The sequence below is a fragment of the Lampetra planeri genome, chromosome 9 (assembly GCF_965212315.1).
Source record: "Lampetra planeri chromosome 9, kcLamPlan1.2.h2, whole genome shotgun sequence".
Taxonomy (NCBI): Eukaryota; Metazoa; Chordata; class Hyperoartia; order Petromyzontiformes; family Petromyzontidae; genus Lampetra; species Lampetra planeri.
Genome location: NC_136115.1, coordinates 4,904,724 through 4,926,410, shown reverse-complemented (window position 1 = coordinate 4,926,410; position 21,687 = coordinate 4,904,724). Strand labels below are relative to the sequence as shown.

Genomic DNA, 21,687 nt, shown 5'->3' with positions numbered 1-21,687 from the left:
TCGTTAAAACCCGCCACCACCTTACACAGCCAACTCGTAAGGGTTGTCACGTAAACAGAACGTGCCAATTCGTCACTAGTACAGCACACCGGTGTGTTGGAGAGCCAAGCCACAACATTTACAATCCGAGTACGACGTTTTGCCAGTTATTATAACCAGCTTCATCAGGCGACAGCCATAAGAGGGGAGGGGCTGCTGGGGGCTCTGGGATCCTAGGCAGATAAGCCCTCGGCGCCAGGCGCTAGGATCCCAGGCACCCCAGACACTTAAGCCCCTTGGCGCCACCAACGGGGGGGCTGTGTGTGCTCTGTGGGATATCTGGGGGCGCACACAACCCCACCCCTCGTTGGGGACGAGGCATAAAAGGGCAGCTCCCTGGCCGATCGGGGCCAGTCGCAGCTCAAGACACAAGACCCGCCAGCCAGCCAGCTTAGGACCCTGGACCCCCTCGTCCCGCTTGTCCTTGTAAGGGCCGGGACGCTGTGAGGGCCAGTGGTGGGACTCTGGGACTCCCGGCTCTACGTCCTTGTAAGGGCGAGTTCCGAGGAAGCCAGAGTCCAGACCCGCACCTTGGCAGGGTCGGGTCAGATAGCCTCCCCTAGGGTAATTGTAGCCGGAGGACCCCAGAACGTAGCCAGAGTAGGGTATCTAGGCTGTGTACCTAGGCTGTGTACCTAGGCTGTAACAGAGTATCAGGACTGTTGGAGTGTTGTATTGTAATAAAGAAGTTACCTCTACAAGTATCTCCGGAACCCATTACACATCTATCATGTTTTGCGTAACTGTTGTCAAGCATATTAAATTACTTCACGATAGTACTGTATATCCCACATTTGGGAAGGTGTGATTATAATCATAAATAGTGTTTTGCTTTAATTCCATTTTCATGAATGAATAATGTGTGCTCAATGATTTACATCCCCAACAGGAATATGCTACCCTGGAAAAGAATGAGCAGTTTACAATTGAAGCCATCATTACAGATGGAGTTTATACCGTAAGTGTTTATGTTCTTAATTCCTCATCATCTCCACTGCTTGCTGATGGCCTCGCTACACCATTTGCCATCCCTCATGGTCCTGTGCTGCCACAATCCAGGAGGAGAATCAGAATATGTATCCATGTCGCTCCTGCGCGTGAACTGATGCCATCAATCCTCTCGATCAAACTCCCTCCTTTATCTTCCATTCTCTCGCTAGTCTTGTCCATCGACCAGGGTCACTTTTTAAGCAAAGTGTCAACATGTCCCTGGGTTGCACTTCTTGCCTGGTCCTTCCCTTGTCTGTTTCTCTACTTTTAATTCCATACATCCATCATCAAGCGCTTATGTGCACACGTCAGGCGTTCGCTGTGTATTGTTCGTGTTTCTGATGCGTATACAATGGTGGTTAATATGCCCTATTTGAAACTTTTTTAAGGGACACTATGTTCCTTTTCATTGTCACTTAACGTTTTTAAACTGTACACCATCTTGTGTTTGATCACCCGACGTTTCATTTTGATCAAGATCTGCCGGAAATAATTGGTCCAGAAAAAAAACATTGTGCAGTACTGTTTCTTCCAGGTGTTCCTCAAACAATTGTTTAATTGAAATATATTGATGTGCCATCCGACTTCATATGGAAGACATGCATACACATATAAATATTTACACATAAGCTAATACATATGTAGTGCCTGAGATACGCGTCACACGCTGAAGTCGGTGTACGCGCGCACGGCGTACAGTGGGAGCAAACGAGATTGAGGTGTTGCTGTTGCTAGGTGTTAGGAGAGGGCAAGAGACGGGTTGGGAGCAAATAAGGACACAGGGCGCTGATTGGCTGGGAGTTGTTGTTGTCGAGATATTGAGCCACGCTGTCTGAGGACGGTAGCAGGTGGCAGGGAGTAATTAAGGACGGAGGGCGCTGATTGGCCGAGAAGTTGTTGTTGTCACTAAGTGGCACCGCATTGTCTGGGAACACACGGCGGGTGCCAGTTGGGGCTAGGGGCGACGGGCGTCGCGGGGGTGCCATCGATTGATTGGATTAATTGGCTGGGGGATAAAGAGAAGGGGTTTGGAAGTGGACAATAGAGTTGGCGCCTGGGAAGAGTTCGCGCCTGGGAGTGAAGGAGGATGTGAGAGCCAAACAGCGGAGCCGGAGGGAATAGAGAAGTGTACGGTAGCAATAGAGAAGTGTACGGTAGCAGTAGAGAAGTGTACGGTAGCAGTAGAGAAGTGTACGGTAGAAATGGAGAAGCCAGCAGAAGCGGCTGGAGTGTGACGGCGAAGCCAGCAGAGAGCGGCTGGAGAGTAGCGGAGAAGCGGATAAAGATATGGCTGAGTGTGACGGGAGAGCCGATAAAGAGCGGCTGTGTGTGACAGGGAGAGCAGAGAGGAGAGTCGAAGGAGGAGTGATGGGGAGCGAGCGAGGCTGGCGGAACTTGGCGAACGAGCGGAGAACGCGCGGAAGAAACGCTGATCGGTGTTAGCTGGAGGAATGTTAATCGGTATTGGTGAAATAAAGAAAGAGGAAAAGCAAGAAGCTGTCGTGTCAAGTCGAGCACTACACATATACACACGGAATTGTAAACATTGAAGCCAAATAAAACATAAGTTAACTCGCATTGGCAAAGCATCCGAATGCTGACTTACCTGCATAACGGATGTGAAATGCGATCTATTATTAATTATCTCAAAACCCATTGACTGATCGCTGTTTCGGTATAATCCTGATTGGTCAGGCGAAACGGCCACTGACAATTGACGGTCTGCTCCACCGGGGAGCATTGGATTGGCAAGTGGATTCAGACGGGATTAGACGGGAGTTTGGTTACTTTGTAACGGTGGCGAGAAGGTTCTAGAAGCAAGGGTCGTGAGTATTTACGGGATGGGAGAGGAAATGTATGTATCCATAGAAGATATCCCTATGGGTAGACTGCCAATGAAGTAAGCTGTGAAGAAGTGTGAATGAAGCCGGAAAGGTCGTAGATTTAAAAAGAAAAAATTTGGATGCACATCTATAGACGACCGTCATTCAATGGATGCAAAATTCTTACACGCCGCTTTAAAATTATGGATTTGTGAAAGTTTGTTAAAAGTGGCACACAGAAAACGGAATAATGTTATCGTGATATTTAATTTTTTTAAGTTTTCCTTGCTGCCCGGTGCACGGTCAACTGCAAGTGTGCACATCTGCGTGATGACGTCACACTGAGTCCGTGCTGACGTCACACCTCAACCTCAGCCCAATAATGATATGCCTTGGCGATTCCTGTAGAGTATATTATTCTGGAAGGACGTGAAGTTTTGTTTGCTTTTCATGGTGAAATATTAATCGCGTTGCTTGTTTTTTACTTTTTAGGCTAACAGAGTTCTGACAATCATCGTTTTGGATGCCAATGACAACTTTCCAGAGTTCAAGGGGCTTCCGTATCAAATTACTTTAGCAGAGGTAATGGCAGATATCACATTACCATCAAGATTTGTATCTATCCAGTTAGAATACGGTAATGGTTTTCATTAAACGGTGTAAAAATGTTTTTATTCGCAGAAAGAATATGGACATGAAAATTTTTTTTACGTCACCGCTGAAGATAAAGATGGTGGAAATTTTGGCAGAGTTGGCTTCAAAATGGAGGCAAGTTAACCCTTTCACACCGCACGATTGCACAAATATTGCTTGGCCTTGTTTGAACAACACCATAAAACAGAATGTATATACACATAATTTCCCGATCAATATTTTGTATTCATCAGCAACATTTAAAAATATATATTTTTATTGTTTCACGATGCGGCCGTGGTGTCATGGATAGAATATATATGTGGGTGGTAAGCCAGCACTTTGCAGGCGAGGGTCGGTGGATCACACAAACATTGTTAAAATTCCTTCCCGTGGCTGTCGAGGTGCAACACCCTTGCTTGTCAGGAGAAGGCGGTACAGCAAATGTGGAATCCACCTATTCCATCTCTGTGGGATAGAGTGTTGCTCCTTCGCACGTGTTGGTGCTCCGGTTTCCTTAGCAACGCGATTAATATTAATATACAAAACTGCAGAACTTGGAGTGGAATTTGATGTCGGCTCACCGCCTGGCTGACTTTCCCGCTCGTCTGCGGTTCCTCGCGCCTCTGAGTTGGTCTCTCTCTTTGGGAACATGCAAATACTTTGCGGCACATTACAACCTGAAATTATTATCATTGTTATAACGGACGTGTAATTTGTAGTTTGCCGTTTCAATTAATTTACCCCACTATCTGGGGTATAGGAAATAATGGACAACTTTCTCAATTCCCCCCACCTCATCCTATTGGACGCCTTTGGTTCCCATTTGCTGCCTTTGGTTGCCATTTGCAGACATTCATTAAATGTAGCCAGTTAGAAATCCCCCGCGACAGTTAAAAACAATGAAATTTCATCCCCACCTTCTGCCTCTGTGCACCCACACTATACATGGGTACACTACGTTGCGTGCGGTGGGATAAAACCATGGGTACTCCCATCTCTCCCAAGCCATCTCGCCGGCATGGAAGAGAAGGCAAAATACCCTCTCTCGGGGGTTCTCTCAAACTCCCTGTAGCGGAGACTCTTCCTCCAGAAGTAGTGTGAGCAAGCAATTGCCAGACGGCACCTTTGCTTTTAGCATCGGTGTTTCAATATAATTCATGTGACGTGGATAATTATTTAACATTTCCTGATTTTGACATGAATTGAATACAACGTAGCATATAACATTGCATATTAAAAGTATGAAATGTAAACATAACAAAAATACGAAATTTTCTGTGGTATGTATCATCTGGAGGTTTCATGGGTAATAAATAAATATACTAACACAAAAGCAATCCCATCTTTACACGTGCTACAATAGGGCACTGTTACTAATGACAACATACCCCACTGCTGATAAGCAACCAGCATGTTGAAACCAGTCCAGAGTTCGCTTGCTTCAACGCATCCTGCTTTAACACATTGGCCCCGAAGGTCCATAAGAGCTGATACACTGGGAAGAGAAAAATTGTGGCATCAATAAATGCATTACTTCACTGATATTGCTGTGTCAAAATAAAAGGGCAAATGATTGCACTGTATTCACGATTTCCATACAGCTATGAATAGTATTAGAGTACTGTACTGCTGTGTGTTTTAAAACAGTGTCAGTGATATTTAGTTTATTTTCAGTAAAACCTCTCATAGCTTATTTATGCCGATGACCAAATCACCCAGAATTCACCCAATCTCATCAAACCTCAAGACAAACAGGGTTGACCTTGGATAGTTGGCTGCATGGGTGACCGCAATGCATAACAGGTGTTATAAGGTGCTGTGGGAAGCAGAAGCCGGTGAAGTAAAATCCACTGCTGAACTGTACTATGCTCCCCGCTTCCACAAGCCCGCACTTGGCATGTTGGTGAAATATGGTCACAGTCAATCACGGTCATGTATGGCCATGTATGGTCGTACATGTATTACATGTCAATATGTGTCATAATGTATGGTCATACATGTCAATATGGTCATGTATGTATTCATATTCTTAGGTTTTTTCGGTAAAGTCACGTAGGTAAAACATCAAAATTAATAAAATAAATAAATAAAAAATCACGGCGTTTCGGAGGCAACACAAGTCTCCGTCATCAGGTGGGACCGTCACAGCCAGATTAGCTGCAATTTTGATGTTTTACCTACGTGACTTTACCGAAAAAACCTAAGAATATGAATCCTTGCAGTCACGAAAGCTTCAAATCTAGAATGGTCATGTATGGTCATGCATGTAATATGGTCACAGACAATCCGCACGTCTGGCTTGGTTAATAGAGGGCCCTCTTCCAGCAGTGAACTGACAAGGCGCTCTACACGACCAATAACGGTGGCGAAATTTTGAACCAATCATGTCTCCCCCCTTAGGTCAACTCGGCCTTAAACTAATTTCTTTAGAATTGATTTTTGTGTTTAGTTTGTTGTCCTTCCCCCGTACCTCCGATTAGCATGGTTGGCTACGTACAGTGTCAAAGAAGTTCAACACACATACATTTATATATCACTACTATGATATACATATTGCATTATTGCCTTAAAGTACAATATAGTATATATCGTAAGTACAATGCACATGGCAACAAACAATAATATTGGCAATGCTTACATCTGTGCCTGCTGCTGTTGTTTCCAGGTTGTTCCGAACACAAATATTCGCAGTATACAAGTACAATATATTCACAATATTCAATGCACATGGAAATAAACAATAATAATGCCAATGCTTACATCTGTGCCTACTGCTGTTGTTTCCAGGTTGTTCCAAGCACAAACATATTCACAATAGATGCCAACAACGGAAATATCTTTATTAATGGAACACTTGATTACGCTGAAAACATTGTCTATCAGATCAAGATCAATGCCTCGGTGAGTCACAATTTGTTCACTTAAAACATTAAGGGACGCTTGGGCAGTTGTGCACAGGCACAATTCTCAAAGCCCTCACCAGATGAGTCTGTAACGCCGTCCTTTAATGGGGAAAAATAAATATACCAGGCAAACATTTGAGGCAATGACGCTTGTTTGGAGCCACTAAATATAGTTTACATCTTTCCGATAAAAGGGAGTGTTCATGAATAATCTGTAAGCTGTTTTATTCACTTCACAATATATGGATGTAAGATGTTTTTGTTTTCCAGAAATGGATGATTTTTAATCAAGAGATATTTGAGAAACAATTCGTTTTCGAAGGAATGTTGGTTGAAATAGAGATTACTGTAAAATGTGAAATAAGTTGAAACACATTTCTTGCTGATGTTGCTGAATCTCATTAACTAACATATGTCTCCTTTACAAAATATAAGACAACTGTAGCAGGGTTGATAATAAGTGAGGAGCGTGGTTTTGACTGCTTAGGTAGCCACTGGACTTATGCACTTTTATTCTAAATTGAAACCTCTTTTTTAAATTGCCTTTTGTGTTTAGTTTTGTATCCTTCCCCTGTACCTCCAATTAGCACGTTTGTCTATGTAGAGTGCAAAAGAAGTTCAGCATACATACTAATGTCCCTACAATAGTGCTGTGGTAACAACACTGAAATCCTGAGTTCATATATGGGCTGCTATCCCGAAAACGGATGGGAGAGCTAAAACGTTAACGCGATTGTGCACGGTGACTGGATGGTGTTGTGTTGTTGTGTTCAGGACAAGGGAGACATCCCGCTGAGTTCAGCTGCAATTCTGATTGTTAACGTTGAGGACCAGCCAAATCTGCCGCCAGAATTCAGAAATGAAATTTACCAAAACAACATAATGGAGAACTCCCCTGTGGTAACATCACGACCAAACATGCACACGCCACAAACACATTCGATACATTTCAAACTTGCGCAGCTAACTTTGATTGCAGTAGTATTCTAAACTTATGTTTGTGCTTTGCAGAGTAAAAAAAAACACACATTCATCCACGCTGTGGTGCAGAGAGTGAGTTGAGGGAGTGGCTCGCAATCAGAAGGTTTTGAGTCCAAACTGTGGTAGGGGGTTGACTCAGCCCACCATCCTTCTGGGTAACACAATACGGGGAAGTCGACACTGCTTGTCCTATTGATATACTTACCCCTGTCAGAGGAATTGTGGAATTTTCCACCACTGGTTCTGGACTGTAAACAGATGGGCACCACTTCAATGCTCATTTAATCAATCAATCAAACTTAATTTCTATAATTCTAGATTTGAAGCTTTACCTACGTGACTTTACCGAAAAAACCTAAGAATATGAATTCATTTCTATAACACTATTCGTGCAAATGCAATACATACTGCATTACAGGCATGAACAATAAAAGTGAAAACTTAATTTAGAGCTTTCGTGACTGCAGGAATTACTCTTTGGTTCTTTCGGTAAAGTCACGTATAAAGAGAAAATAACAAATGAACGTATCATTTATACCTGATGATGATTGCTTGTGTTGCAATCGAAACGTCGTATGCTATTATTTAATTTGTTATTTTCTCTTTCGACTTTGCCGAAAGAACCAAAGAGTAATACAAGTGAAATTGTAGGCAAAAAAAAATCACGTAACAAATTTCTAGCAAAGACATGATAAGAATAACACATTTAGAACATCCTAATTAAAAGCAAGTTTAAAAAAGGAAGTTTTTAGATGTATTTTAAAAGTGCTTCATGATTCTGAAGCCCGCAGATCCCCTGGCAGGCTGTGTCACAGGTGAGGACCGTCTACACCAGGGGCGGTTTCTTCATTAGGGCGATTGGGCGACGCACCACCAATGTCATTCAACCACAGAGTCACGCTAGCCGTCACTGTGCCTCTGGATATAGTCCAATCAGCGTTATGTCACGTTCTGTGGAGTACCGCCTCTTTTTGGGCGATTTCACTCTGGCTGAGAATCGCCCCGAGTGGTCCCATAGACTTACATTCAAAGATGTTTTTTTTCTAACGGGGGGCGCTGCAATGCCTTCTCTATGGCTTCCGGGAGGGCTCGCCTTAACGTGCTTACGTCATCATACGTAAGCACGTTGCATCCAACAATATTATTTGTCGCCACATAGTGGAATCTTTAATAAAATAAACTTGAGTGGATTGTATTAATAGTGAGTATAGAAACAAACAAGATGTATTGTAAGAGTCACTTTATTTTTCATTAATATTAAAGAAGTGAAGTTGCCTTTACATGCTTAAGCTGTTAATTTATCCTTTGCATGGGTGGACCTTATCCTTATAAATCATCCAGACATTTGCCCCCCCTGAGAGATTTTGCAGGAGCCGCCACTGGTCTACACTAAAAGCCGCTTCTCCAGGAAATCACATTGACGAACTCTATTTTCGAGTCGATTGTTTTGCCTTTGTGCTTTGGCGCTTTCAGAAGCTAACGCTACTGTAGAGTAGCTAAGATCATGCCTTACTCTGTTGGCAACAATTCTTAAAATTGTCAGAGGCAGTAGTCCCACAATCGACTGGCTGTCGTTCACGTACTTCACGGGAGCAAAGTAGCTAATGGCCATTGTGAGAAACTACTCATCTACTGGCTGTAGGCACGGAGCTCTATTTCAGCATCCCATTGCATTTTTCTTCATAATGTTCAACTTTGGGCCATGTTGAGAAACTACAGTGGGCAATATAACAAAACATGAGAGAAGATATAAATATACAAATACGTGATTAGCCAGATTGGATGTATTTTTGTCCCAAGCCGTTCACTTACATTTCTTATAGTCTGTACATGTTCTTGATGTGTAATCAGACTTGTTGTTCTTTTGTTGGCCAGGGTACCTTTGTTTTGTCTGTGACAGCTGTGGACGGAGACAAGGGCATCAACAATCGAATTGAATATGAACTTAAAGGTAACGATTATTTCAATCAAAATAATTACAGTGGCAGCTTATGGCCCTATTAGTTATTCTTGCATATATATATGGCTGCGTTTGGATAGAAACACTTTTAATTCTGGCCTGTTTAGCCACGAGATGGGTGACACCCAAGTGAAGATCTTCCATTTCCTCCGTCGAAATATATCTGAGTGGACAAGTGTGGATGATGTGCTCGATAGTTCGTGTTTCACAACGACAGACCCCCTGCGCCGGTTTATTTTCATCTTGCATCGGTCTCGTAGTTGCCATATCGGCTGTAGGATGTTCAAATTGGCCCTTGTGAATTTATTGAACGATGACAGAACCCAGCAACTGTCGTTACTCTGAAACCAGGATGCCCCAAACAGGTTTGAAACTTCGTTCTTGAGAATTTTTTTGTTACATATTGGTCAGGCCCATCCATAATAGCACTCAAATGACGCCCGTATTAAAGTGCTTTAGAAAATATACGAGGGACGTCGCAGTGACGTCACAGTGACATCACAGTGACGTCACAGTGACGTCAAATCTCGCATGTGACCCCCGCGCACGTGGAAGCGTAACGCATTGTAGTGTAGTGGTTAGCGCGCCGCGCTACGAACCCGGCGACCCGAGTTCGATTCCCACTCACGGCCACCACCGGGGACGATTATTTGAACTGGTCCTGGGCCTCCCCTAGGTCGACTCGGCCTCAAACGAGTAACTGGTGTGGTGTGTGAACATCGCCACTGGGGCGTCATAAGTCCAAGTCCCGGGCGAAGCCGGGTAGTAAAGCTAGTATTATATATACCATAATAGAATTGAGATAACAACGCAGTGCTGACTAAAAATTGGGCTTAAATTACTTTAAAACAAAATCTGTTTATAATTCTTAAAGATATGTTCTGGTTGAGTCTACACATTTCTTAAAGTAAAATCTAATAATGCTTTTGCAACATGTAAATGTTTTGGCGACGTTCTTACAACTTCGTGGAAATGCTTCAAATGCGGAGCTGGGTGAATTGCATGGTTTGGATCTGGAGCGGTGTGCCCACAAAAATAAACATTGAGGTCTCGATGTGAAATGTTTTGCTCTACTAATTAGAAAGGAATGTCGTGTGTGTCTTTATCTCCACATTTCTCCAGATGACATGAACGGCAATTTCAAGATTAACCGTGCAACTGGGGCAATACAAACGGCCGCACTTATCGACCGAGAAAACACCACCTACATCCAGCCCGGTGATACCATCACATTCTCTGTCCAGGTTCGTATCATTAAATAACAACAGTAATAGTGTGGTTTGTGACCAAGTTACACGTTGCTTAAGACCAGCTCACCCAGAATGCGCCCGATCTCATCAGATTGCAGAAGCCAAGCAAGACTGAGCCTGGGATAGTGCTTGGATGGGTGATCGCCTTGCACGTATTACAGGCTTCTGCAGGGCTGCGGGGTGACCAGCAGAGGGCACTGCAGCAAAATCAGATGTTGTGCTGTACTTCTGTGCTCCCACATATATATATGGCCCCATGCATTTACCAGCGTGGTGGTGGATGGTAAATTAAACCCCATGACCAACAGGCTTTTGGCGGGGGGGGGGGGTTCTTCCAGCGCTTGATTGTACAAAGGCTGCGTAATAATTGTATGAACATGAAATATATATTTTTTATTTAAAGCTTTTGTTACTGCAGGGATTCATATTCTTGGTTCTTTCGGTAAAGTCACGTAGAAGGGAAATAATAAAATAAAATAAATATTAAACAATAAAATAAAAACTTTTTTTTATTTTCTTGCTGTGGATTTCACACCTGATGATGATTGCTTGTGTTGCAGTCGAAACGCATTGAGAATTTTATTGTTTAATATTTTTATTATTTTATTATTTCCCTCCAACCTGACTTTACCGAAAGAACCAATAATATTAAGTATATTTTTGTGTAATTGATGATCGTGTTAATACTCACTGTTGCAGTTCATTAAACTATTTCGAATTACGATATCGGCACAATTTAATTGTGTTTTACACAATGGTGTGCATGTCATTTTCCTTCCCAAGGCTTCCGAGGTACTACATGGCAATCATACTGGTCCTTCCACCGCCACAGCTACGATAATAGTGACGGTGCTGGATGAGAACGACAATGAGCCCACGTTTTACCTGAAGACGGCCGACGAGCCCGTGGGCAGTATTAGCAGCACGTTTGACGTGCACTTACCCGAACAGAGTTCAGCCGGGTCACCGATCTCAAACCTCAACATGTACATAAGGGACCCCGATAAGGTAAGCTTTTCTATTTTCCACACACACACGCACACAAAGGTCCCTCCCCACATAAAAACATACAAACTGTTTGGGGGCAAGTGCTGTGAGCGATCACCTGTTAAGATTGGGGCATTACCAAGGAGGTCAAGGGTCTGGCCAGCTACATGCCCAACCACCTGCCTTCCCAGCGCTGGTCATACACCGCAACAGAGGTACCCATTTAAGGCCGAGGGAAACCTAGTGGAGGCCCAGGACAAGAAATATTACTCGGCACTGTTGTTATCCAACAATGTGGACTGAGCTGAGGTTGCTGAGATTGTAGCGCAGTGCGCAAACCGATGTGCCACTACTCCCCAAGCAGAAAGACAAGCACACACTTGCAAAGCTAAAGTTAGAACTATGACCTGATTTTACAGTGTTGTGCATTTTTATATGGCAAGAATTTGTTTTCACATTTGAACTGTGTGCACGGTATATATAATCATTAAATACACAGTTAATGTAAATATTATACGTCATAGGTATTGTACCTAAAAGTGTCAGACAATTAAAGTTCCGGAGTGTATTTCTGTGTACTGCACACATAACAATAATTATTATGCATGTTTGTAATCAGATGTTGCCGTGGTGTAATGGTATCACACTGGGCTTCCAATCCAGAGGTTGCCGGTTCGATTCCTTCTTCCGGCAAGGCATGTGCCGGGGTAAAGTGTGGGTATTTCCACCTCTTCCACAGTGTCTGTCCCTGCGTGGAAGAGTAAAGCAAAAAAAAACATTAGAAGGGCTCCTTTGAGCCTCCTCTATTAGAGGCCCTTCCACCAGCAGTGGTGTGAGCAAAGGAAATTGCAGGGCTGCGCCTTTATCTTTATTTGTTCCTACTCTCATTGAATTAAGCTTCGGTGGCAGCAGTTGTTGGTCGAGGCTTTTAACGTTGCTATTTTTTTCCCATTCAGGGGGAGAATGGCAAAATTAACATTTCCATAAACACAACAGTCTTTGAAATCGTGCCCAACGTAATCATAAATGAAGGCCCTCTCACCATCCGAGTCAAAGATGCAACTCAGTTGGATTATGAAGAGATCCAAGTGTTATATGTGCAGGTATGGCACTCACCATCCACAGAGACATTCGGCAAATGTCCAAACACAATAATTTACTTGTCAGTATCACCAGAGACAGAAAAATAAACAAAATTAAGCGTCTATAACTAAATATTGCACCTTTATTGGCCTATACAGAAATATGTACCTTGATTAGTTTTGTTGAACTTGTAAGTCAATCTTGATTTGAAGCTTTCGTGACTGCAGGAATCCATACTTTTTGGTTCTTTCGGTAAAAGTCACGTAGTTAGAAATATAATAAAACACATCACGACGTTTCGATCGCAACACAAGCGGTCGTCATCAGGCAAAGGAGTCAAACTATAAACAGTTTGCCTTTAGAGGCTGACTCCTTTGCCTGATTACGACCGCTTGTGTTGCGATCGAAACGTCGTGATTTATTTTATTTTATTTCTAACTACGTGAATTTGTTGTAAGTCGTCTTCGTTTTCCACTTAACTTGGCCCCAACTCCACATCCTTCATGAAGTTATTCTAAGATCTCCTGTAGTTGACCCCCATTGAGCATTATAATGTCACCAGAAAATCAAGAGGTGTTTTATATTTTCTCCATCTATATGTATGCCTTGGTCAGTGCAATTCCACGCATGCACCCCTCCTTGCTTCGCTGTGCACTTGTCAGATTTCGTTCCGTTACATGTTTTTTCGTCACGCTATAATGCCTTTCATCGAATGTACTGAAGAATGTATGTACAGCATGTTGAACTTCTTTCACACCGTATGTAGCCAACCGTGCTAATCGGAGGTGCTGGGGAAGGATGACAAAAAATGTACTTATATTTTATTGTTTTGAAAAGACAAATGTGCCCATCTGCTTCTTCCTATTTGTCATAAATTACTGTGAACTCATTATAGAGTTAGCATGAATACAGGATTCTGCCTAAATAAGAAGTCTGTGTCTCTTTGTACTTACAGGTCACTGCCACAGATCGTAACTTCACCACGACGGCCATTGTGACTATTAACCTCGTCGACATTAACGACAACAGTCCAATATTTTCTGACGAAAATATCTACGTCAATGTGTCAGAGGGTGCTAGTGATGGTGACTTTATACATATAATTGAAGTGAGCTCTGCATATACACACACACACTTATAGAGCACATGTACCCATTCATTAGCACAATCAAAAATCGTTGCTTGAAGGCAGCATCAGTTTTGATCCTAAGATAGGTGATAACAAGTATTTGTCGGCACAGTATTTTTTTTTTACGTTCGTCAACGATGACTGTGAGTGGACGAAAATGGTCGTGCGACTCCTGACCACCAATGACCTAAGCGCGACTATAACACCAAAATGAATGAATATGAATGAAGACGCAGACTTGAGACAATTTAGTAAGGTCGTAATTGTATATTAATAATTTAATTCGTTGATTGGTTGACTTGATAATATTTGGGAGGGTTGGGGGGGGGGATTGCAAGCCTCTCTCGTGACCTTTTTATACAACTAAGAGTAGACTAGCATTTTTACTGCTTTAGTCGATTAGACTAAGGCCTGTATTCTCAGGCACGGTTCGTTTCAGGCTTGGCTCAGGTGAGGCGGCTCAAAGCCACGCTTAACTTGAGCCGGTTCTGAGCACAGTCCCAGCCAGGCTCAGGATTTCGGTGAGCCGAGCCATGGCTGAGCCGCCCATGCGTCTTTGAAAGGTACCTAGCGGCTCAAGCCCGAGTTTAGCGACTCAAGCCTTGAGCTGAGCTCTCTTTGTAAGAGGCAAAGCCAAGAGTCGAGCCGCGACCAGGAAATACTGCCCGAAGAGAACGACTAAAATACAAATAAATGCCCGTAAAATAGAAGATATCATATCTCCTAACATAAATGTCCTTGTACATCATTTCATTCTGTTGGCCAGGCTACCGACATCGACTCAGGAAGCTTTGGAGAAATATTGTTCACCCTTTCTGGTGCAACAGATGTGTGAGTATCGCTAGTTTCAGCTACTGTGACGCAGTACTTTATTGTCGCCGATAAATGTACGTATGCTGAACTTCTTTAGCACCATACTTAGTCAACTGTGCTAATCGGAGGTGCGAAACGTCATTTTTTGAAATATTGGTCTGTATCTGCTGACCCAAGCACACTGGTACATCCATCCTATGACAATTCGAGAACTGTTTCAAGAGAGTTATACCTGGTTGCAGTGGCGGCTCCTGCAAAATCTTTCAGGGGGGGCAAATGTCTGGATGATTTATAAAGATAAGGTCCACCCATGCAAAGGATAAATTAACAGCGTAAGCATGTAAAGGCAACTTCACTTCTTTAATATTAATGAAAAATAAAGTGACTCTTACAATACATCTTGTTTGTTTATATACTCACTATTAATACAATCCACTCAAGTTTCTTTTATTAAAGATTCCACTAGGTGGCAACAAATAATATTGTTGGATGAAACGTGCTTACGTATGATGACGTAAGCACGTTAGGGCGAGCCCTCCCAGAAGACATAGAGAATGCATTGCAGCGCCCCCCGTTCGAAAAAAAACATCTTTGAATGTAAGTCTATGGGACCACTCGGGGCGATTCTCAGCCAGAGTGAAATCGCCCAAAAAGAGGCGGTACTCCACAGAACGTGACATGACGCTGATTGGACTATATCCAGAGGCACAGTGACGGCTAGCGTGACTCTGTGGTTGAATGACATTGGTGGTGCGTCGCCCAATCGCCCTAATGAAGAAACCGCCCCTGCCTGGTTGGATATATGAAGAAGGTAATGGATTATGTCATAATAAACAGTGGTTGTTTTCAATTAGTTTCCCATTTGCTCCATCTCCATGCACCAATGAGGCTAGATTAATATTCTCTCGAGCATACCCCTTGATAGGGTTGGTTTACAAGGGTTTTCCAGGTTTGGGGACAGACCCAGGTTATCATTTTGAATCTCGTATTTGAAGCACCACAATAACCTCGCCAAAAGCGTTGAGGGTTACGTCCGTGTTGGGCAAAAACTGTGTCCGACAGATAATAGACCTCGTGGGGAAAATAGGGTTGCGTTCCTTAGTACGACATTATCACCCCCTCTTTGTTCAACTTATTATTCTATGTGATTCCCCCTCCCTCCCCTTGTTGTCATGCCAAAAAAAATTATCACGCATATAGCATACATGTAAAAAAAAGTTAAATATGGGACAAAATGTAACACTTAAAAAAACGATATGAAAAATGTTATTTTATGTACAATGAATGACGCCGATGATCAAGGAAAAGAAGAAGATGATGATGATGATGTTGGTGGGAGTGTTATAGGGGGCTTAGACGTGGAGGGAGACCGCTTGCGAGTGTTGGGGAGGGCAGATGGTCGCAAGATTTTCCCCCCAGCGTCTACTGTACTTGTCGACACGGAGATGAGAATCTTAGTGGCGTCAAAGCGACGCAGGGCCGAAGCGTCACCTCCCCCGTGTTCCGGTTAAACGTACCTCAATAAGTGAACAGCGTGGTGTATAACCAAAACATGCGTTCGATAAAACAGCGTTGTGCAAGACAGATCAGCAGTGTCTGGTGCATACGATGTTTTTCTCTGAAGCTGTAGCCGGTAGATGTGCTCAAAAACAGTGTTTTATAAGGCATTTCTCTTTTGACCAAAGTTGAACCGTCAGTTCAGGGTCTAAAGACTAAACCGTACACAACCAGAATATAAAATGGAATGGTGAAGTAACTACCTTAAACTTTCCATGCCAAGAGTCATTACCATATACATTTCTCAAATAAACAACCGTGTGACTGCTTTTTTTCCTCATCTTGACTTGTAATTCATGTGCACGATACCGCTTGCAAAATGGCAGGGCAGCCATTTTACATTTTCACCTGGCTGACGACAAGGACAAACTCTCTCAGCCACTTCATGCGAGCGCCATGAAATGGCAGCTCGTTGACCTTTGGAATCTTTTTACAGCCTCCACTCTAATGCCTCAACGGTTGCAATCTCACCGATGCGACGATTAACAAAAAACAACAGCGACGAACGTTAAACGAACTCCGCAATCTGTTTTTCTGCGCGCAGGAGGGACACGTTCCAGGTGGACAATGTGACGGGAGCACTTAGCGTGCGTGACAAAAAGCAGCTTGACCGCGAGACGAAGCCTGTGTTCTACGCCAACGTCATCGCCATGGACGGTGGGGGCCGCGTCTCGAGCGTGCCCCTGCAGATCAACGTGTTGGACGTCAATGACAACAACCCCCTGTTCCAGCAGACGACCTACACGGCATTCTACAAGGAGAACACGGTCAACGATCCCATTTTAATCCTGGTAGGACAAGCTCCGCACGCGGTTTTACCAACGCCAAAGCTCCTGTTTGTATTAAATTAATACATTTTAGACCCAACTTTAGTTTTGTAATCTCTATGTTATCCAAGGACTCGGTGGCTTGTTCAGTTAAAACACGGTTGGCTACGTACGGTGCGAAAGAAGTTCAATATGTAAATATAAATACTAAAGTTATACAATTCCACCACGGTCGATCGACAGGGTACGTGTGGTGGGGCAAAGTGTGGGTATTCCCATCTCTTTTTCAACGTGGAAGAGTAGGCCCAAAAAACAGCCTCTCGAGGGGGTTCCTCTGGAGCCCCCCTGTAGTGGAGGCCCTTGCAGTGGCGTGAGGAAGAAATTGTAGGGCCGCACCTTTCGCCTCTATTCACGTGCACAAACATTGCAGAGGGCGCCATGCTCCTCTTACAAAAACGAGTGTCATGTTCAAGGAGCGTCTCGTAACTCGCGGCGGTTGCTGTTGCCTCCTCTTGTTGATCACCTGGCACGGCGAAGGCCACGGATAAAGATGAGGAAGGCACCCAGAACAGCAACATCACGTACTCCATCTTCGGAGGGGACGACTTCTCGAATTTCACCATCGACGCCGCCTCGGGAAAGCTGACCGTCAGCGGGCATCTGGACGCAGAGTCCATGGACCCGTCGCTGAATTGGATGTTCAACCTCACGGTGATGGCACAGGATCAGGGAAATCCTCCGCTCAACTCCACCGTGTTGGTCGTCGTCAAGGTGGAGGTGGGTTGGACGCGCCGTCATCCGCTAACGCCCAGCAGCGCAAAACAACCGGATTTCCCATCGCAGCCTTTCTACTGATCTCTCTCTTCTTCTGCATGCGCCACCACATGTGCGCAAGGTTTCAATAATATAATGAATTATGACAATGAAGTACAATCACAATATTCACAACACAACTGTTGAGCAAAATAATAATAAAGACTATGGCACAACAAACGCTGTTTAACATTCTTAATGATGTGTATTTTGTTAGGATTTCAATGACGAAACTCCGGTCTTCACAAAGCCGGTGTACACTGCTTCCATCCCAGAAAACGCAATCGCAGGTGACATAACAATGTTGACATTGATTTGTGCTAATTTTGCTAAAGCATATATATTAGTAGAATGTCTCTTTATCTGCAACCATATCACCCGCAAAAACTCATTATCCGCACCCCAATTATTATTATTCTGCACGATTATCCACGGATTTGCCCCCCCCCCCCCGAAGATATGTGAAGTAAATTGGCAGAGAACATTGCGGATAATAGGATCCCCGATATTCATCCCCTACATCACTGCAGATAAGAGGAGTTCTACTTTGCCATATAAAGGACGTCTTGTGTGCATCTCAGTCACAATGCACGTTTACCTATGTGCAGGTGTATATGCATCTGCATGATATATTGCATTATATAGAGTAAAACCTTGGATTGCGAGCATAATTCGTTCCGGAAACGTGTTTGTAATCCAAAGCACTCGTATATCAAAGCACTCGTATATCAGTTGTGATCACGTGACGCTCGGCAGACAAAGCGTATACGTACTACTCGTACTGCAAGACCTCGCTCGTTTATCAAATTAATATTTATTTAAAAAAATTGCTCGTCTTGCAAAACACTCGCAGACCAAGTTACTCGCAATCCAAGGTTTTACTGTACATGTACACACACTTAACTATGAATGAGTGAAGCCCCATCAATTCAAATCCATTTGTAAATATAATTAATATTTGTATTTGTGTATCTTGCAAATGTGCACGAGTGTATGTTGTATGTACTTATGCGCTGCACATGTGCACGCAAACATAAAAATGTATTTATTTCCACGCAGGACATTTTGTGGTGAGCGTTCACGCTCCGGACTCTGACGTCAGCCTCCCGAACAATCGTGTCAGCTACAGCATCTTCAGTGGGTCGCGAGGAAACTTCCTGATCAGAGCTGTTCCGATAGCCAACCGCTCTTTAGACTTCGTCGGCAACATATCAGTGGATTCCGGCAACCAGCTCGACTACGAGGTAGACAAAATCTACACGATGGTGATCGTGGCGACTGACTTGGGCTTCCCGGAGCGCAGCTCTAGCACCACTGTTACGGTCCTCATCACAGACGTAAACGACGAGACTCCGGAAATCAAGGATTTGCCCCGCAGCGTCAATGCCTTCGAGAACGGACGGCCTGGGGCGATGGTGGCCAGCGTGACTGGATTTGACAAGGACACGGACGCGGACCTGAAGTTTTTCATCAGCGACCACTCTTGCTACAAAGGAGTGATTAGTGTCAACAAATCGGAATGCGCCAGGTGGTTTGAGATCAACAGCACATCTGGAACCGTCTACTACGGTGACATCGAGGTGGACTTTGAGAAGATCACCAGGGTGGATCTCACTGTGGTCCTCATTGATCTTGCGACAGTGAAAAGCAGAAATTCTACCTGTAAGTGAGCTGAATAATAAGATGCTTAGAATAGGCCCGAACAGCAGGTTAAGAGTGCAAGAACAATTTGCCTACAGCCATTGCCAGTACATAATTTCACCCGGAACTGTCCGGAATGTTGTCCTTGAAATTATTTCTGGGATGCCACATCCATCTCACGTTACGTTATTCATGGAATTTGTATAAACTTGTTCAGAGGAACGTATGTTACAATAATATACGTTATTGTGGATAGGCTTTCTTTGTACTCTAGTGGTAGTGCCTGATGCAGATAATCCCGACTTAAAGCCAGTTTAGCAGCGTTTTGGAAAATATTGAGTGATAAATGAAGCACAGGCCGTTACTCAATAATGCCGTCATCATCAGCATCATCATAAAGCTGTGTTTGGGTCGTAAAGTAATGTGTTAGAAATCTGCAATACGCTGTTGTTGAGTGAAATCACCATTACGTTTTAAGATAGCTGCTTTGTCTTCTGTGAAGAAAGCACACATCTTCTGGTGCTTAGGTGTAGCCATTTGGGAACTCCTTAATTAAGGATCATTATATACTTGAGACAATTCTAGATTTGAAGCTTTCGTGACTGCAAGGAATCATCTTCTTAGGTTTTTTCGGTAAAGTCACGTAGAAAGTAAAACAAAATAAAAACAAAAATCACGACGTTTCGGAGGCAACACAAGTCTCCGTCATCAGGTGGGACCGTCACAGCCAGATTTGCTGTATCAATATAAATGGGTTACGTGCAGAAGAAACAAATATAAATTCTACTTTACGCTTATAATCGTGATATAGATGATATTTCATATTCATCATTTCAGATACAGCATCGCCTGCATTAACGACTCTTATGTGAGCTGGAATTCGGTTAACTATTATTTTAGCAGGTGACAGCTTAATGAGACAAAGTTTGCGTCAAGGGAGATCTTGCATATTTGCATATATTTTACTGATGCTCAATCACGTGGGCTATCTCAGGTTTCTTGACAACCATTATCCTTTTTATCAACACAGCTGGTGTACTCACAATCAACATTCTGGATGCCAATGACAATGATCCCATTTTCCAAATAAGACCTTCGACAGGTATGTTTACACAGGATGCCATAGCAACATATACTTGACCACACTGCATGTCACGCACTTTTATTTCTGATTCCTTCCCACGCACTGCTCCACTTTGGAATTCCCTCCCATCGTTTATTTCCTCACGTTCCGGTGATAATCTCGCTCAATGCAAGAGACGCATTATCGCTCATCCATCACACCTTCGCCAGTTGCTGTTTGTTGCTGTCCACGTGGGCCTACACGCGACAACTGTGGATAAGAAAAATAAACCTCAGTACGTTTCCAAAGTCACAGCCATTTTTGTGTTTGTTGACCCCAGCTAAATGAAATCTACGTGTTTGCCTTCGCAGGTGTAATCGTTGCAGAAATTGCGAATGATAAATACGTGTTTCCAGAAATTTGGCAGGTAAAGTTTTTGTTTTCCATTATTCATTGAAATCTTTGTCTAGCTCTTCACCACACGCTCATTTTAAGTGTTTGCACGCCACCTATACCACGTACTGTGAAAAAAGTTTAGGTTCGGAATAACAGTGAAGATGGGCAAAATACATTAAAATTATAAATTACATTAAAATTTTGACTTAAAGCTTTCGTGACTGCAGGATTTCATATTCTTTGGGTCTTTCGGTAAAGCCACGTAGATAGAAAAAAATATATATAATACAGATACAACTTACCAATTCAGCGTGTCTAGTGGAATTTCGATATCAATTATCAGTGACATTGAGGTGTGTAATTTCGACAACAGTCACAAATTAGAAACAATGAAATGACTAAAAAAACCTACGATGCGTCATTAAAGGCAAATTATTCGGCGATGCTGCATTGTCAGTGGCGCATAAGCACAAATATCAAACAAAAAAACTCCCAACACATAACACTGTGTGCCTTAAAAGGAAAATATATATATCTCGTCCGGTCTCTAAAATGAGGGCGCCGGATTTACCGCTCGCTCATGGCATGTGTTTCACTCCCTTGTATTGGACTCTTGATCAAAATAAATATATATTAACACCTTTTTTTAAAGGAGACATTTTGAGCAATGCTCATTCTTCATAGCAATCACTTTTTTCCTTAATTGAAACGTCGCCTGTTATGTATTTTCGCACCTCGGATTAGCACAGTTGGCTACGCATAGTGCGAAAGAAATTCAACATACATACAGTTCCATTTTAAAGCCATACATTATTATTGACGAATGCATCGAGTGCTTTTACTGTTGTTGCTACGA

At 43.1% G+C, this 21,687-nt stretch overlaps 1 protein-coding gene across 1 annotated transcript in view; it reads left to right on the top strand.

Annotated features, from left to right (window-relative positions):
• CDHR2 (cadherin related family member 2) overlaps positions 1-21,687 on the top strand; it is a 45,417-nt gene that overhangs the window by 10,133 nt on the left and 13,597 nt on the right. Inside the window, exons 5-21 of the mRNA XM_078597455.1 lie at positions 929-997; positions 3,345-3,434; positions 3,534-3,620; positions 6,276-6,389; positions 7,166-7,291; positions 9,248-9,323; positions 10,455-10,576; positions 11,366-11,590; positions 12,526-12,672; positions 13,608-13,760; positions 14,548-14,612; positions 16,696-16,942; positions 17,456-17,695; positions 17,949-18,021; positions 18,791-19,393; positions 20,403-20,474; positions 20,807-20,862. Of these exons, the coding sequence (XP_078453581.1) occupies positions 929-997; positions 3,345-3,434; positions 3,534-3,620; positions 6,276-6,389; positions 7,166-7,291; positions 9,248-9,323; positions 10,455-10,576; positions 11,366-11,590; positions 12,526-12,672; positions 13,608-13,760; positions 14,548-14,612; positions 16,696-16,942; positions 17,456-17,695; positions 17,949-18,021; positions 18,791-19,393; positions 20,403-20,474; positions 20,807-20,862 (2,565 nt within the window). The remainder of the gene's footprint in view (positions 1-928; positions 998-3,344; positions 3,435-3,533; positions 3,621-6,275; positions 6,390-7,165; positions 7,292-9,247; positions 9,324-10,454; positions 10,577-11,365; positions 11,591-12,525; positions 12,673-13,607; positions 13,761-14,547; positions 14,613-16,695; positions 16,943-17,455; positions 17,696-17,948; positions 18,022-18,790; positions 19,394-20,402; positions 20,475-20,806; positions 20,863-21,687) is intronic.